Source organism: Desmodus rotundus, chromosome 7, assembly GCF_022682495.2.
Source record: "Desmodus rotundus isolate HL8 chromosome 7, HLdesRot8A.1, whole genome shotgun sequence".
NCBI lineage: Eukaryota > Metazoa > Chordata > Mammalia > Chiroptera > Phyllostomidae > Desmodus > Desmodus rotundus.
The window spans coordinates 135,278,063-135,295,276 of NC_071393.1; the positions used below are offsets into that span (position 1 = coordinate 135,278,063).

Below are 17,214 nucleotides of genomic sequence, written 5' to 3' on the forward strand. Positions count from 1 at the left end.
GGAGGAAAGGGGAGGGGCGGCCCGGGGAAGGGGTGGGGCGGCCCGGGGGAGGGGCGGAGAGACGCCGCCGCTGCCGCCACCGCCGCCGCCGCCGCGGCTGCCGCAGCCTCTGGGAACCTGGAAAAGGGGAAGCGCGAGCGAGCGAACGGCTCAGTCCCCGGGCGGCAGCGGCGGTGGCGGCGGTGGCGGCGGCCGGGGCGGGGGCGCTGCTGCTGCTGCTGCGGGGGGCCGGCAGTGGGGGCGGCGGCGGTGACGGCCCGCACCAGCCATGCCGAATAAAAACAAGAAGGAGAAAGTGAGTCGGGGCCCGGGCCACGAGACGGACCGGCGGGAAGGGAAAGGGGAAGGGGCCGCGCGGAGGGCGGCGGGGAACTGCCCGGGAGCGGGGCCCGGCGGGACTCGGGGTTCTGTGCCCGGACCTCCGGCTCCGGGGTCCGGAAGGCTCTTGGGGGAGCCTCTCTGCCCGCTCTCGGGGTGGGGGCGGGGGTGGTTCGCGCCGGACCGGCGGTGTTCGGGCCAGGGCGGGGGTCCTGACGCCCGGGGCGGCGCTCGCCGGGGGCGTGAGGGGACAGGTGCGGCGGCGGAGGTGGTTGACCCATCCTCTCAGACCTGGGCAGGGGCTTCGGGGTGGGGGCTGCGGACGCCTCGGAGGGACGCGGGCGGGGAGCGAATGGACCCCGCTTAATGCTTATGAGGAAGGGCTTGCTCTCCAGAGGATCGCTCTAGGGTTCTGAAATACTATTATTCGGGGTGACGGCGACGATGGCTGTGTGTGTGCTGCGTTTTTACCGGGGGGGGGGGAATGTTTCCGCCTCAGGTGGAGCTCTGTGGCGTTTCGGTATCACCCCAGAAATCCCCGCTCACAGGGCTTAGCTCGGAGCGGAGAAAGGAATGTGATGTGCACCCTTCACAATGCTGACAGTGCTGTGTAAATCTGGGTCTCTCTGCCCAAAGTTTTCAACCCCAAATGCGTAAAAAACGGGAAATCTGAATCTGAGTGGGGAGGAGGGTGGCGTCGCAATATTGTGTAGCTACCTAAACAGTGTGATGGAGAATTTCTCGATGGTATTCATTAAAACTATCATGAGTCCTTGTTAAATCAGTTGTAAAACTGCATTTTGATTTATCTGTTGTTTAGCAGTCTAAACTTTGGGAAGCCTAACTCATTCTTGATGTTTCTCAGGAATTACCAAAAGCAGGAAAAAGTGGGAAAAGTTCAAAAGAAGGACAAGACGTAATAGAACCAGAGGTAAGTATTCTCAAGTATTCATTTTCTGCTTTTTCCTGAACAGCTTTGAACATGGGGTAGAAAAACCAAGCCTGATAAAATGTATGGTTTTGTAATGTTTCCTATATGAGATTTTTTTTTCCCTGGTGTCTTGCGTCACTCTCACTTTTAGTTATTTTGGTTTTCATTATTCGATTTTGGGTAAACACGAACGTTTTTATGACAGTTGTGCCTCTCTTTGCTGCTGGTATTTTCAGATTCCTTCCCCTCACCTCAAATCTAGCAGCTGGGCGGGCTCCGTGCAGCTGGAGTGATCCGTGTTCCTTTTAGCTCTCATGCTGCCCCTTCCTTTGCAGCCGCCAGCCAGGTCCTTCTTCCAGCGGCTCATGCTCCTTCTACCGCCCTTGCTGTGCTGGGTGCTGCTGGTTTCAGGGTGCTCCTGGGTCAGCTCCTTGATGTGTGGTCCCCTTAGCCTCCGTCCCCAATAGTGTCAGTGTGTTTGGTTCATCTGGTTTGGGTATTTTTGTACAGTCTCCAATCTTTCACATTTCCTTTCTGTCTGCATTGGCCAGTTCTGACTTCTTCTGCTCTTGACTTAGGGCTCATACCGGAGCAGCTAGAAGGCCCAGTGAGGACTGTGGCTACCCCGTGGGGTTGATGTGGTCCCCGATTCAGTTGTGCTTTGAGAGCATGTGCAGAGCCAGCCCCAGGCTTTTGCCTTTTTGCTCCAGGCAGAGCTACTAGGCCCTTCTGAACCACCCCGGAGCGGAGAAGCTGCTTGATGTCGTGGGGTTAAGTTCTCCAGAGGCCTCTGGTCTTACCAAGATGACAGTAATTTGCAAGTGTCAGGCCTTCCTGTAAGCCAAATCCGAACGAGTTCAGGTCTCTGGCCATTATCTGCAGTAACCTTTATTATTATTATTGTTATTATTTTTGATCCCCAGGTTATCTTTTCCTTATCACTGGGCTCAGTCTGAGCATTTGGCAGGTGGTTTATTCCCGCAAACCTGTTGCCCTCCCCAAAGCGAAAAGCAGAAATCCAAGAGGGTTCCTTAACTACCAGCTGTTAGGGGCTATTTGTGCCCAGCCTCTCTCTGCCCCTTATGGCAGACAATCAGGTTTTACTGTGGCATTCTTGCGTCTGACTTGCTTACGTCCCCGTCACTCTTTTGACTAACTGGACTTGCCGGAGGTTTAGTCCCTCCTGGAGGACGTATGCTTTCTGTTCCTTCTTACTGGTTTGTTGGTCTTTCGTTAAGACTGCTGAGACTTCCTAGTGCGTCCTTATTGCTCACACACCAGACTCCACTCACTATTCTTGTCAGAAAGGAGTATCGATGGGTATGGCTGGTTCATTTAGTCCTGTTTTGGGGGACAGAACCTGGCTGTGAGGATGGCTGACGTGAAGCTTGAACCTGAAAAACCCATCAGTAGCTGAAAGACACCAAAACCACCAATATGTAAAATGCGTGTTTGTAAGGAGTCCTGGGTTCCTCACTGTCAGTGGCTGAGGACTCTCGAGGTGGGGCCTGTGGCGTTGATGTGATGCCCAGTTGTCTGTGTTTTTCCTGGTGCTGCGGTCCAAGAGCTGGAGCTGCAGAGCTGGAAGTTACCGCTGCAAACCCTGAAACTCGGGGCCCTTCGCTACTTCCTCCTGAGGGTGCCCGAGGCGACAAGGCAGACTCTGCAGGACACGGGCGCACGGCTGTGTCCCTTACTTCGCAGGAATACAAGGGGAGGCCCAGAGTCCCTCTGAACTCCGAGTCGAGCCTTACTTCTTTACTGCTGTTTTCTCCCCTCCGTCCTCACCTCACGTCTTCGTGTCGAGTTCCACCCACTTAGCAAACATGGTTGACTCGGGCGGGTGAATTGGGCCATGGCTGCACACTCTTCCCCGGCTGTCTCTCAGGATAACCGGAACCGGAATATTGTAACTGGACGTGCCAACCAGTTTGCCGTTCCCATGTTGTTTTGACGTCGCACCCCTTCACAGCCAGCCTGGGCTCAGTCACCCTGTGAGCGCGCCTCTCTTAGGGCGGTTCCCACATTCGGGCTGCACAAGCCAGAGACGGGCAGACAGTGCCTGGCGTGGCGGCGCAGCCGGGTCTGGGTGTCATCCCCACAGAGAACGTGTCCCAGAACGTGGCCTGCCTGTGGCCACCTTAACACACAGCTCCAAGTGTGGGCTGTCCCCGCTGACTGAGAGCTGGCCTCGCAGAGGACGCAGGGGGGGCGGCGATGTGCACTGCAGCGCCGAGCTTTTGGTTCGGACCAGCCGGGGGCCCCAGTTTTCGGGAAGGGCGTCCTGCAGCAGAGGATGGGGCAGTGTAGGGAAAGTATTTCGGCCCCGAGTTTGGACGAGGAAACTGCTAGCTCCGGATGCCCGAAATCCATGACCTAACTTCTGTGGCCCTGTTTCCTCATCTCTAAAATAATTTGGACAGTTTCAGATTTGGCCATTTTTTACTCCATGGGACAGACTAGGCAGGAGCCCTCTTGAAAGCAGTGTTCCCTGCTGTATGTCTGACAGGGTTTATCTTCCAGTATAACAAAACACTGGTCACAGTTTTTGCCTTTTCCTAGAAATTTCTGCTCCTTGAATAATGTGTATTGGTGCTTTTTTCTTTTTCTTTCCTCCAACTAGAATGTTTACCTACATGTGTCCTGGAAATAAAAGTGTCTGCCCAGTACCTACTGCTGGTGTATTTCACGGCGCACTTTTAAGGAGTGAGGCCAAAATGGGCTGATGGGCCACTTGAATTGGGACACTCTGGAGGGACAGAGGGAGCTCGTCTTTGAGCTGCTGTTCGTGGTATGACACTCACATCTGTGGAAACATAACTGGGGGCATCTTGTGGATATTTAGAATCTTAGCAAATTGCGCAGAGAGCCCTAGAGGCCATCTGCGGGTCAGGTCACACAGTGGTGGTTTTGCTCTTCAGTTTGCGCACTGTGTCCGGAGTGATTTGTTTTAAGCCCATGAAAGGTTGTCCGGGTGTGGGTCCTCTGGCTGTGCTGTTCTCCATCTTGGTAGCTCATTTTGACACCCTCCTTTAGAAATAACTTCTTTCTCTGTATGACCCGTTCGTTTGAGTTTCCCTGCCGCTGCTCCCCCCACCCCGCCCCCGCGTCTAAGACAAGGAGCCAGGCTTGCTTAGGTACACGGGAGCTAGAGATTAAAACAGAAATTCTGAAGATATTTATTAACTCACCTAATAATAACAGCACCCATTACGTGTTAACATAAATAACATGTTAATGAAAAATATCTTTTCAAGAAAGTCTTTTTGACTTTCTAGCCACTATTGCCTGCAGCAGGAATTTTAGTCAGTTGGAAGAGGACAAGGAAGGTCATTTTGTCAGCGGGTGTGTTTCCGGGGAGGCATCTGTGATGACCACCCCAGAGAGGAGAGTCCCCAACTCCCCACCCCCAGAGGCTCCGATCTGAAGTTGGGCTTCTACTGGGGGCCTCCCGTGGCACATTTCCCGTGGTCCTCCTCCCAATTGTGCTCATGCAGCCCCAGACCGGACTGCAAAGAAACTCAGAGATGCCCCAAAGGAATAGTGCTTTAAATTTTTTGAAATTCGTGTGTAATTATTATGTAGGAAATGGAATTCTCCACTTTCAATTGCCACCTCTTGGTTCACTCTCCCCCGCAGCTCCATTGAAGAAAGATAAGGGGACAGGAAGACATTTGCTTTGGGAGGAGGAGGGCCAGGAGCCTACCTCCCTGGGGGTAGTGGGGAAGCAGCTCTTCCAGCGCTTTCCCCTTTCTAGCGCCCACTCCTGTCCTACTTACAAGCCAGACTCTTGGTAGGCCCTGAGTGCCTCCTGTCAGATCCACCGCTCTGGGGGCAGGCATGCCACCTTCTGCAGCCTGTGTGGGGCCGGTGCCTCCCCAGGCGGCTGCTGGTGGCCCTGTACTCTGTAGGAAGTTCACCAGCATCCTTGGCCTTGCCCAGGAGATGCTGGATGCCTCCTGGAGGGCAGAATGGCCCACTGCTGAGACCAGTGCTCTGGGGAGACTCCTCTGTGAAACACGTTAGCTTGCAAGTCCTACCTGGCACGTAACATCCGAGACTAACCCCTTCCTTTCGAGCAGCGGTGCTCCAGCACAAGGGGCACGAGCACCTGCACAGTCTTCAGAGTTAGCAAGGGTCCCAGGGAGGGGCTTTGTTTAGGGGTTCATAGCTGTCTGATAGGTTTCCTATTAGAAATTAAAACGCAAGTTTAAGATTACTCATTAATCCATCTAGTAATGACAATAGCATACCCGTTACATGTTAACATAAATTGCATATTTGTATGAGACATAACTACAAGAATTCACTGAGAAAAAGGCAGTGCTCTGTTTTTGCAAATCTCTTTAGTGTCCGATTTAATGGACTGTAGCTGGCTTCTCAAGTCTGCTTCTACGTTCAGGCCATTCAATCACGTGTCTTGTAGCCAGGGAAGTCAACATGACAATGGCTACAAAGGCAGATTGGGTCTCGGTGTTGTCGTAAAACCGGCAGACCCCAGGAAGGGCCTGCAGGACCCCGCTTTGAGGACTGCTGTGAATCCTTTCCGGGCCTCTGCACTGCTCAGCTGAACCCCTTCTTCCTTATAGCTCCAACTCAAGTTCATTTACCCTGAAATTTGAGGAGGATTTTTGAGCCCATCTTGGGCCATGCTTTTTCCATCTTTTACATTTAAGTAGCAATTGTTTGCTCTACTGATTAGCATTGGTACTGCCTGGGACACCTTCATTTACCTGTGATTTGCCTCCCTAACTAGATTAAGGCCTTGAGGACAGCAATCTAACTCGGTGCTTCTCTGCACTTGCCATTTTTGTTAGAGCCTGGCATCGGGAAGCATGCGATGGTGGGAGAGGCGCCCTCCTGCATCTTAGGGAGCTGGGGAGTCGGTCTGCTGCCAGCATGAGTCACGGTGACATTTTCCTAAGTCACAGGGAAAATTCATCTGCACGATTTCAGCTGTAAAAAGTCTCCAAGGTTCCCTAAAACACTGGGGACCGCCCCCAACGTCAGGGCACCAGGGTGTCTGGCTCCGCAGAACGCCATAGGTAACTGTCTTGCGTTTTCTCGTCTGCGCCTCAGTTTTTGTTCAGCGGACTCCTTGCTTCTTGGTCAGGTTTGAGAGCAGTCTCTGCGGAAGTGCGGCTTCCCAAGCCCAAACATGTGCCTTCCTCGTTGCCTCCACCTGGGGGAGCAAGAGAACTAGCCCGGAGTTCAACCGCCCTGGCTGTGCTGTACTGGTTGGAGGACCTTGGTTTTTGCTTCATCTTAAACATGTGGTTTTTTAAAGGTGGGGTTAATTATGGCTCTAAAGGGATGTCGCTCTGACCTCATGCTGTGCTCTTCCGGTGGGATTCTCAAAGTACCTGGTAGCTCTGAGTGTTAGGCCTGTGCTGTCCAAGATGTTCGCCTCTGGCCACACTTACCTGTTTAAATTAATGAAAATTAAATTAAATTTGGAAATTCAGTTCCTGGTCACAGTGGCCACATTTCAAGTTCTCATTAGAACATTTCCTGCTTTGCAGAAAGTGCAGCAGGCAGAGCTGCCTTACCCCCTAGCAGTATTTTCCAAAATATTTCCAGTGTGAGCATATTTAACTTGGTTAGCTATCACTTTCTAATATGAAATGTCAAATTTAAGGTTAAATTTAAAGGAAAAGAAGACTGATTGGCAAAGGAGAAGGAAGTGGATGAAGTGAGTGAAGAGAGGAAGAGGAGGAGGGAGTTTGGTGATGAGACGGGTGGGGGGAGCAGGGGGGAGGCCCTGTTCCCATGTGGACTGGGTCCCTTGTGTTACAAGGGCCAGACCCACGGACGGGACCGCCATTCCCTTAGGAGGGGCCTGGAGACCAAGGGAAGGTACCCTTCTCGACTTCCTTTTTGGACGGTTTATCTTTATTCATCAAAACACACATGGTTAAAACATAAAATAGTGCAAAAGTCTAGAGTCGCCATGTCACCTGATCCACTGTCAACTCCGCATGGCTGAGTAAACCTCTTTCGACTGTTGTACCGATGGGCTCTGTGTCCAGGCCCTGGGAAGCAGAGCTGTGTGGTGGAGGGTGGGCTCTGCAGGCAGACCATCTGCTCACGGGACTGGTCTTCCCGCCTCTCTGTCATTTTCCTCCCTTTATCTTGGCTGTTCTCTCTACCATTGCAGACTTCCCTCCTGTCGACTCTTCCATTCACGGTCACCCACAGGTACATTCTGAGATCCTGCTGTGTGCTCAGCGCTGTCATGGGTGCTGGGGGTTCAGCATGGGACACAGTGGGGCCCCTGAACCCATGCAGTTTGCTCTCAGCGACGTGTGTGCCCTAGTGTTTCAAAGGGGCTCCAAAGCATCTCACACTTTGCAGAGCAGTGGCCCTGGGCCTCTGGGCACCAAGTAGCTCCCTCAGGTCATTTTGTTACCAAAACGGGACTCACAAGTTTCCAGAAGCCCCTGGTATGGCAAGACCCCCTCTGGCAGCCCCCTTGCTAGAGACCTAGGTGGTCAGGGATGGTTTCACCAAGGAGACAGTGTTAAAGGTGAGACCAGTGTATGAGGAAGGAGCCAGTGGTGCAAAGATCTGGGGAAGAGTGGTCCAGCCAGAGGAAGCAGCGGGTGCAAACGCCCTGCAGCACAAGGTACCTGGCTGTGTCCTCCAGAGAGAAGGACAGTTTTGCTGAAGACAAGTGAGAGCGGCTCAGACACGAGGGATAGCGTTTGAGAGATGGGACCAGGCAGGGTCCAGTAGCATCTTGTCTGCAGCCATTGGCAGGGTTTTGGATTTTTATTATGAGGATGCTGGGATGCTTCGAGGTATTTGGAGCAGGGAAGAGAGGTGATTTAAGTGTTTAAAAGATCTCTGCAGCAGATCTCTGTATAGGGAATGGAGGAGCAAGAGTTGAAGCAGGGAGACCCGCAGATGCCCGCGTCCCTGTCCGCAAATGCAAAGGTGAGGCCCTGGTACAGCTGGCCGCAGGCTCTGGGCTCAGGTGGCTTGTCAGCTGACAGCTTGCTTCACAGGCCTGAACTGAGGCCTGGCTCTTGTGGCCTGTGACCCCTAAAGGCCAGAATGCAGGGCTCCGCTCCAACACTATAGCCTTAGTTTTTCCCAGGCAGTCTGGTTTCTTTGGGGAATACCTTTCCTCCTGTCATAAACGCTGGCTCACCAGAGTAGTGCAGATGTCCAGCGGCCACGGACAGGTCTGTATTCAGACCAAAATTAATCTTTTTTTCCACTCCACTCTGACTCCTGCCCTCGGAACTCCCGAGTCGTCGGCCTCTCGGGGACTCTGTGGGGGCAGACCGCCTGCCTTCTCCCCAAGCCGCACCCACCTCTCTGTCTGCTTTCTCCTCCCTGACATCTGGTGAGGGCTCTCGTCCTTCCGGGCACCCACGACTCCCCCTGCAGATCTTAAGTATCGGAGGTTTCAACTCTCACTCGTTCCTTCATCATCGCTCGCATTCGGGGCTCAGGAGGTTTGCTGATTGGTGTGAGTGCGTGGTCATTCCTGATGGGGGAAATCTCTTCCGTCCTTCCATTATTTTATCCTTTCAGCCAGGGTTGTCGGCCTAGTGTAAGGGTCAGGAAACTTCTTCCGGGAAGGGCAACCACTCAGCTCTGCTGTGGCAGCCAGCGAGCAGCCACGACAACGTGCGAACAAAGGCCGTGGCTGTGTGCTAATGACGCTTCACTCACCAAGCAGGCAGGGAGCCAGACAGGGCCCATGGGCTTCACCTTGATGCCCCCTGCCTAGTGGAACCCACATCGGGTTCCGGGCTTACCGAAGCTCCGGCGGCGCTGCGGGCCTCTGCGTGGGCGCTGCTCCGCGCCCAGCACTGGTTGTGCGCTGTGACAGAAGTGTTCCCTTGTTTTGCTTCATTTTGTTTTTTCACTTCATTCACCATCCAGAAGCTATTGAGAGAACAGTGGTTTGACCTGCCCAGGGAACAGGAAGCGTCTTACGTCACACTGAGTTTGTGGACGTACATGCAGGCTTGGAGTGGGAGGGAAGAGGCACTGCCCAGGACAGTGACCCGCACGTGGGAAACTGGCTAGGAGGAGGCTTTGTCGCACATCAGCTGTCTGCTTTGTTGTTTGAATGAAATACAGAAAAATGTAGAAAACCTCCCAAACACTCATGTTTTTTCACTCTGAGTTTATGGAGGAGCTGTTGCTTGGCTACATAGAAGGCTGGGGGTTTAGGGGGACCACCGGGCACCGGGATGTGCAGGCTTGATGCATCTCCTGTTAGAAACTGCAGTGGCCACTTCTCCAGAGGGTGAAGGACAGCCTCTGGAATCTTGTTCCCTCTGCCTGCAGAGGTGCAGCCTTGCGCATGGGCTGCTGTGGGAGAACTGGGAGAGTGCCTGGCACCCCGCAGGCAGACAGTGCTCTTTGCCTCCGTACCTCCCTGCAGGCCAGGCCCTGTGTAGCAGGCCAGGCCTAGGCAGCAGCTCCACCACCCTGGCTGGGTGCCTGCTGCCTTAACACAGGGCCCAGACGTGCCTGGGAGGGCCACTTCCCCTCCCCCTGCTGTAGGACCCCACTGCGAAAGCATCAGGAACCCCAGTGGCCCACGCTGAAAACCCTCCCCTACGGAAGGAAGGGCACGGCCTCCCCTCTGTAGGTGTAGCTTCAGTTTGAGTCTCAAACGGAGTTTTCAGACCATCCCGAAGCCCCCAGCTCTCACTGGAAAATGGGGCCCTTCTGAATGTGGTGGGGGCTGCCCGCTCGGTCTGAAACCCTGCGGCTGCCCACCCGCAGTGACTGGGGAGGCCAGCCGTTTGGATCTGAGTTTGGTACCTCCCACCGACTTTGGCTAATAATGCCCTGTCCCTAGGCCGAAAGAGAGGCTGCAGCGGGTCCTGGGTATCTGCCACTCACTGAATGAACAGGTGAGAACAAAACTGCCCGTGCCCTCCAGTCCAGGAGTGACGAAAAGGGAAGATCTGAGTCCGTTTTGGATGTTACCCAAGTCAGGTAGCTAAATGCTGTCATATATCTTTGCAAAAATTTCTTGTAACTTCAGGACAGGTCATCCAGTGCTGACCCTGTGAATGAACACCTAAACCAAGGCCGCTCAGCTCTCGTCCACCACTCAGTGTCCCACCACCGCTCATGCCCTCCCCGGGGCTGGGCATACTCGGCGTGTGCAGCAGGCGTGCCTGCTGGCACCTGGGGCACTTGCTGGTCACGCCCGCCTCTGAGAGGGAAGGGGCCGAGGGTGGCGCTGGTTAGGAATGGTGGGCTAGTGGCCGGGGCGTGGATTCCTCCCCCTGCCTGTGGTTCCTCCCTTGCTGTGCACCTAGCACGGGCCTGGACGCTGGGCTTCATAGCTGAGCTTCCAGCGTCCGTCAGAGAGCAGCCCGCCACCCCAGTGTGAGAGGAGGAGAGCTGCCAGCCACATGTAGAGGTCGGGGGATCACAGAAGGAGGGTCCTCACTCTGTCTGGCACAGTGAGGGGCGGGGGTTCCCTGAACAAGCCGAAAAGGAATGGATGAAACACTTTTTTATATGCAGTAAAGTGCACGTAGCACAAAACTCACCATCAGTAGCGCTTAGTGTGGTCACAGTGTTGTGTGGCCGTCACCACTGCTAGTTCCAGAGCACCGTCCTCACCCAGAAAGAAGCCCCTCCCCATTAAGCAGTCCCTCTTCAATTCCCGCTCCCCCAGCCCCTGGGGGCCTTTTCCCTCTGTGGAGCTACCTGTGCTGGGCCTTCCACGCGGTGGAATCATGCAGCGTGGGGCCTGTGTGTCTGGCTCCCTTCGCCAAGCGTCCTGTTGTGCTCCCTGCACAGAGCCGGTGTGGGTGCTTCATCCCTTTCGATGGCCAAGCAGCGCTCCGTTGTCTGGCTGTAGTACGTTTGCTCGGTGGGGAGCCGATGGACTTTGACGTCCTTCCCACCCACGGCTGTTGTGAGTAGGGCTCCTGCGACTGCTAGTGAGCATACAGGTTTTTGTGTGAGCACCTGTTTTCAGTTCCTGGGGCCCGTGCCCTGGAGTGGAATGGCCACATCTCAGGGAGGTCTCCACTGGACTCACCGAGCAGCTGCCTGCTTTCCCCAGCGCCGCACCATGTCCCACCCTGCTGGGAGCACACAGGGCTTCCACTTTCTCCACGCCCTTCCTGGCACTCATTTTCCATTTTTTAGAATTACAGCCACCCTAGTGCGTGTGAAGTGGTATGTTGCTGTGGTTTTCGCTTCCATCTCCCTGGTGGCTGATGACACTGAGCACCTTTTCACGTGCGTGATGACCACCCGTGCGCCTCTGAGCCAGCGTTAGGCGCATTCAGACCCCCCTGCCAAGTGCGCCAAGACCCCCCTCTGGCCCTGCCTGCCTCTTTCTCCCTGCCACGTCTTTCAGAGGTGGTGTGCCTTCTCTGGGTCTCCTGCTTCGTCCTCTGCCTCTGCACCCAGCCCCTCCACCTCCATGATACTGAGTCCCACAGACAGTTGGCTTTAGTGGCGTTTGGTGGGGGTGACCCTCCTCCCTTCCTGAACGGCTTCTTCCCTTCACCTCAGGAATGCCCCCATCTTGGTCCTGCTTCACTGTCTGGGTCTCCGCAGCCACCTTGTCACCTCCTCCTTCACCCCTCGCTGCTCCCATTGTGCCCTGTGCTCAAATGGTCTCGTTCAGTCCCTGACCTCGGTACCCAGGTAAACTGGCAACTCCAGATTGATGTCTCAGCTCAGGAGGGTTTCCTGAGAGCCAGCTGTGCGGCCGCCCAACTGGGCCAGGCTCTGGGAGCCCAGCAAAGAGGCAGACAAGGACAGGCCAGCCTCACTGTCCCCAGAGCTGGCGGAACAGACAGAAACCCAGAAACCCAGGAGAGCTGCCGCTGCGGTCAGCGAGTGGGCAGTAGTGGGGAGCCGCTGAGGAAGAGGACCACTGGGTGGCCGTGGGCCTACCTCAGAGTCAGAACGTTCTCAGTTGAGCTCATTTCTCCCCAAGTTTCTTTGCTGTCTCAGTAACCGGTCTCCCTGACCCCTCGACCTCTTCGTCTGCGTTTCCTCTCTGTCAGCCAGCACCTTGACTTTCCCCAGAATTCCCTGCTTTGCCTAGTGTTCTCCCATCGACTGTACTTGCCTCTGGTCTGGACAGCTGTGGCTACTCAGCTTCGCTCCCCCTGCAGCCCACACCCACACCGAGGCCCGAGCAGCCTTTCAGGAGGGAAGATGTGCCCCTGGCCAGTGTGGCCCCGCTGGCTGGGGCGTTGTCCCGTAACCGAAAGGCTGTGGGTTGGATTCCCAGTCAGGGTGCATCCCTAGGTTGTGGGTTTGATCCCTGATCCCTGGTCTGGGTTCCGGGCACCTACAACCCCTGACCCAGGCGTGTACGGAAGGCAGCCGATTGAGATGCTCTCTCACATTGATGTGTGTCTCTCTTCCTCCCTCTCTCTAAAAGCAATGAAAACATGTCCCAGGTGAGGGTGAGAGAAAAGGAATATGTGTTTGTATCACTGCCCCACTCAGACCCTTTCACTGGGCTTCAGGTTTCCCTCGAGATCAAGGTCAGATTCTTCAACCCAGGCTGGTGGCTCTGAGGGGTCTGCAGACACTCCAGGCCCACCATGTGCCTGCCTGCCTCCCTGCTGTGACCTGTGGCCATGCCCAGCCCCCGGCTCTCGGTGACACCCTCCTGGACCAGGCTCTGTGCACACACGTGCACACGCACATTGCTCCCCTCCCGCAGGTCCTCACACGCCCCCAGAGGCAGAGGAGCTTTCCTGACCTTGCAGGCCCCTCGGGCTGCTGCCGGGCATTGGACAGCCTTGTGTTTTTCACAGAACTGGCAGCCCTCGTTGGGGAAAGGCACCCACCTCATAATCAACAAATCAACACGTGAACATAGTGACAGACGTGCTGGGTACGGAGAAGCAAACGCAGAGCTCCGCGTGCAGGGAGGCCTGGCTCCTTGCAAACAGAAGTGAGCGGGTGGCGCAGCAGAACAGAGTGTCAGCAGGCTCCGCCTGGCCCAGGGCCTGGGGCGCTTTGCGGACACCATTCAGCTGGGGGCACTGGGATGGGATACACGGGGAGGGGACCAGGCTGTCTTTTCTGGAGGCCACGCTGCCTGCTCCGAGGAGGAGCGTGCTCAGCCGGTCCAGCAGGGCCTGTGGGAAAAGGCGATGTGGCATGGAGTCAGGAGGCCTTGGGGAGGATGTCGTTTTCTTGGACAGGGGAAGCCTTGCCTCAGAGCAGCCTGCAATGGGCTGTGGGGACCACGGGTTTCATTTTCTGTTTTATGACTGGGCCAGATCACCGCTCCTCATGTGGAGGCCATTCCGTCGGGGCGGGAGCAGCACGAGCTCCCCTGCTCATGTTTGGACCGGGCGCCCACCAAGGTCATTGGGTGGGTAGCACTGGAGTTGTCGCGTCAACTTCCATCTGCTGGACACCTGTGTGTGAAACATGTAAGACAAGCCAACTCCTGGGGGAGCGTTTGTGGCTGTGGAGTGAAGAAATACCAGGCTTGTCTGAGATCATCTGGAGAGCTGAGCAGAAAGTCTGAACGTGGGGAACCCCGAGGAGGAGGAGAGTCGTGCACGGGGCTTTTGAGGAGGAAAGACCCATGCTCTGGTGCTAAGGGGGGAAATGACAAATGTCAGGGACCCAGCAGAGAGAGCCCATTGTGAGGAAGAAGCTGCAGGCTGTTGGGGGCGGGCGGGGGGCGGGAGCCCAGGCCCTTGCTCCTGTTCAGACTCACCTGCGTGTGGCGCTCTGACATCTTGGGAAACCTCCCAAGCAGGGTGTCCTTAAACACCTTATTAAAGGGTGAAGCAGCACTTTTTTAGAAGGAATTCTGTTCAATGATGAGAGTAAATAGTTAGAGGTCTGAGTCGGTGGGCCTGCTCTCCTTGGCCCTGCGTGATTGGAGGGGGCTTGCGGGTTTGTGTTTCTGGGACAAGCTTGGCTCAAAAGAGCACGTCGTGTGGATACAAACTCCACTTCTCTGGGCAGATTGCAGGGTGGGGAGAGGGAGCACCTGGGTGGCCGACACTCACCAGACTAGCTGTCAGCTGTCCCTGCTCTGCTGATGTGCCCTCTGCTTGAGTGTATGCGCTGCTTCCCACCTTGAAAGCCAGCTGCGTGTGACGGGACCATCCAGTGGTCCCGTAGTCTGGGGACAAGCCCTGAATCGGGAGCCTGGAGGTGAATGCGCGAAGAGGGAAGCTAGAGAGAGTGTCCCGAGGCTCAAGGGGCAGTGCTGTCCTGTAGCCTGTGCTGAGTCCTGAGGCCAAGTGGTGATCTGGAGGGAAACCTGTTGTTTAAGAGGCATTCATCTCTGCTAGTTTCCTATTGCTGCTGTGCAAATGGCCACAAACTTAGTGGCTTAAAAGAACGTAAACTTTTAATCTTACAGTTCTAGGGCTCAGAAGTCTGAAGAGGAGCTGAAATTAAGATGTCAGCATAGCTAGTTCCTTCCGGAAGCACTAGAGAAGTTTGTTTCCTTGCCTTTCCCAACTTCTAGAAGCTGCCTGAACCCCTTGGCTCATGGTGCCTTCCTCTGTCTTCGAAGCCAGCGGCGTGGCACATGCCCATCTCTGTCCGACCTCTGCTTTGTTATCTCACTGCCTTCTCCTGCCTTGTAAAGACCTGTGTTGTTGCATGGGGTGCCCCCTGCTTGCCCAGGGTCATCTGCCATTGCAGGGTTCTGGACCTCATCACATCTGCAGAGTCCACTTTGCCGAGTGAGGTCCCAGGGGTTGTATGTGGACATCTTTGGAGGGTCATTACCATCAGCCTACACACACACACACACACACACACACACACACACACACACACACGTATGTCAACCTGTATGGTGAATACCTAAAAGCCCAAAGGGAGATACAGGAACTCAGGTTTATCTGTGAATCTCTCAACATCAAGCATCACTAGAGGCGGCAGAGCCCCCAAGTCCAGAAACTGCAGGATTATGTTGTTTACAGTAGAGTGGAAGGGACTGTCCCAGAGTAAAACTTTCATGTACTTTTTCCATATTCAGAGTGCGCTGTAAAATCAAATCATCTGACATGTTCGTTTTTGTTTTTATCTTGTAAACAGATCCCCAGCAGGAAGAACAGCCTTATTGCGGTGCCGTCGGCAGTGTCTAGTAAAATAAAAGTGCCGACCCCTCAGCCCATAGTGAAGAAAGACAAACGGCAGAGTTCCTCCCGGTTTAGCATCAGCTATAATAGAGAACTTCAGAAACTACCATCTTTAAAAGGTAATTTTTATTATTTGTCTTTTAAAGTTAAATTTTGCCTATTTGGGGAGAAGAAGTGATGTTTTGATAGTTTATTAGCTTCTTATACCTTTGCCATGTGTATAGTCTGCAGGACCATCTTTTCTTCTTTACTGAGTTTTCTTTTAGATTGAGTGCCATTAACTTATTTAGTCAACTAATATTTTAAACTCCAAGCTCCTTAAGATAAAAATCTACCATGAGTGTATTACAGGTATCACACACTCAACAACAGGAAAGACGTAAAAGCTTCTCATATTAATTGTAATTAAGCTGGCCAGTGAGTCTTTAAAGTAATTCTTCTCTTCCATCTGTCTCAGGACTGCACAGCTCAGAGAGCAGCCGCCCCAGCTGGAGCAGCTGTGAGCGCTGTGGCGGGTGGCCCTGGGCTTCCCTGGTGGTGGAGGGTGAGGACTGGATTCGGAGTCCTTGGTGGGCTGCTTTTCACCCATGAGTCAGTGGTGGTCACTCTACCCAGGGCTTCCTACTTGAGATGAGTTAGGAAATAGAGCTGTTCGCTTCGAGTCTCCCCTGAAGTGGCACAGTTGCCCCTTTCCACCTGAGGGTGTTCAGTCCCTGAAAGTGGTCCTCCCAGAGGTTGTGAGACTGAAGTACATAAAACCTTATTAAAGAAGATAGAGTGAGAACCCTGAAGTCAAACGTGAACCTCTGAAAAATTTTGTGTTTACTGAAATCTAAGGCTAGCATAACATATAAATGAAACATCAGATATTTTTCATACCTCAACTGCATAATAAATGGGTCTTTTACAATTAATTTTTATTCTGGGTGAACTCAGGAGCTTGATGCAGATGTGTGGGGCAGGGGAGTGCAGGGGGGTGGCAGAAGGGGTGGAGGGAGGGAGGGGTTGGTGAAGGAGGGACTTAAGGGATTCTCGTTTGCACTTCCTGCCCCTGGTTTTCTGGGAATCCACTCGGTGCAGTTTACAGGGCTTGTGTCTGACTGCGTGTGTTTAGCTTTGTGGGATAAGGTGCATGCTAGGTCATTTTTGAGGAGCCTTCCCCTCCCAAACAGTCCATGTCTTTCTTGTGCTGTTCACTCATTCAGCAAACACTGCACCGAGCACCTACGGGGACGGGCCCTGTTCTAGGTACTGGGGTGCAGCGTTACACAGAAACCAGGGCCTGCTCTGCTGGAGCCGGCATCCCGTCCCGAGGGGAAGCTGCCAGCGAGTGAGAAAAGGGATGTGTGCTGTGACTCCCTCCAGTACCCTTCAGAGGCCGGCCTGTCGGGGGTGGAGAAGTTATCCCATAACCATTCTTGAGCCTTCTCTGGCCGCCCCCGTCCCTGATGCACATCAGGGGCATTAGGCTTGGCTCCTGCCACTAGGGTCTGTGCCTTGCCCCTCAGGGTGCCATGCAGAGGCCCCGCCCCGCAGGCCCTTCCGGGCTTCCTTCGCCCCTCCCAAGGACACGCTGTGTGACTCTCTTTCTCCAGGCCTCAATTTGTGCGACTCCCAACCTCCATTCCCCTTCTCTTCACACCAAGAAAGAACGGCGTGCCCCCGTCTGCCTGCACCCTGCCCAGAGGGAGCCGTTTCCTGTGGTGTGTCCACATGGCCAGGGGCATTTCACACTGGTCACACGAGGTGCCAGGATTCTTGTTACCATTGGGATGGCCACTGTTTTCAGGCCTTTTTAGCCGACCAAAATAGGGAGTGCATTTTTCCAGGAGTTCGTACGATATTTTCAATTCAAATTCAGGTTAACAGGCATTTATTTAA

At 54.3% G+C, this 17,214-nt stretch overlaps 1 protein-coding gene across 3 annotated transcripts in view; it reads left to right on the forward strand.

Annotated features, from left to right (window-relative positions):
* The first annotated feature begins 72 nt into the window (after positions 1-72).
* The window catches only part of PPP2R5C (protein phosphatase 2 regulatory subunit B'gamma), a 126,211-nt gene continuing 109,069 nt past the window's right edge, over positions 73-17,214 (forward strand). For 2 of the 3 annotated variants that reach the window (XM_053929074.2, XM_053929076.2), the window contains exons 1-3: positions 73-295; positions 1,184-1,249; positions 15,290-15,452. In XM_053929074.2, the coding sequence (XP_053785049.1) occupies positions 269-295; positions 1,184-1,249; positions 15,290-15,452 (256 nt within the window). In that variant the 5' untranslated portion in view covers positions 73-268. The remainder of the gene's footprint in view (positions 296-1,183; positions 1,250-15,289; positions 15,453-17,214) is intronic. The other variant, XM_053929077.2, reaches the window with a different exon arrangement.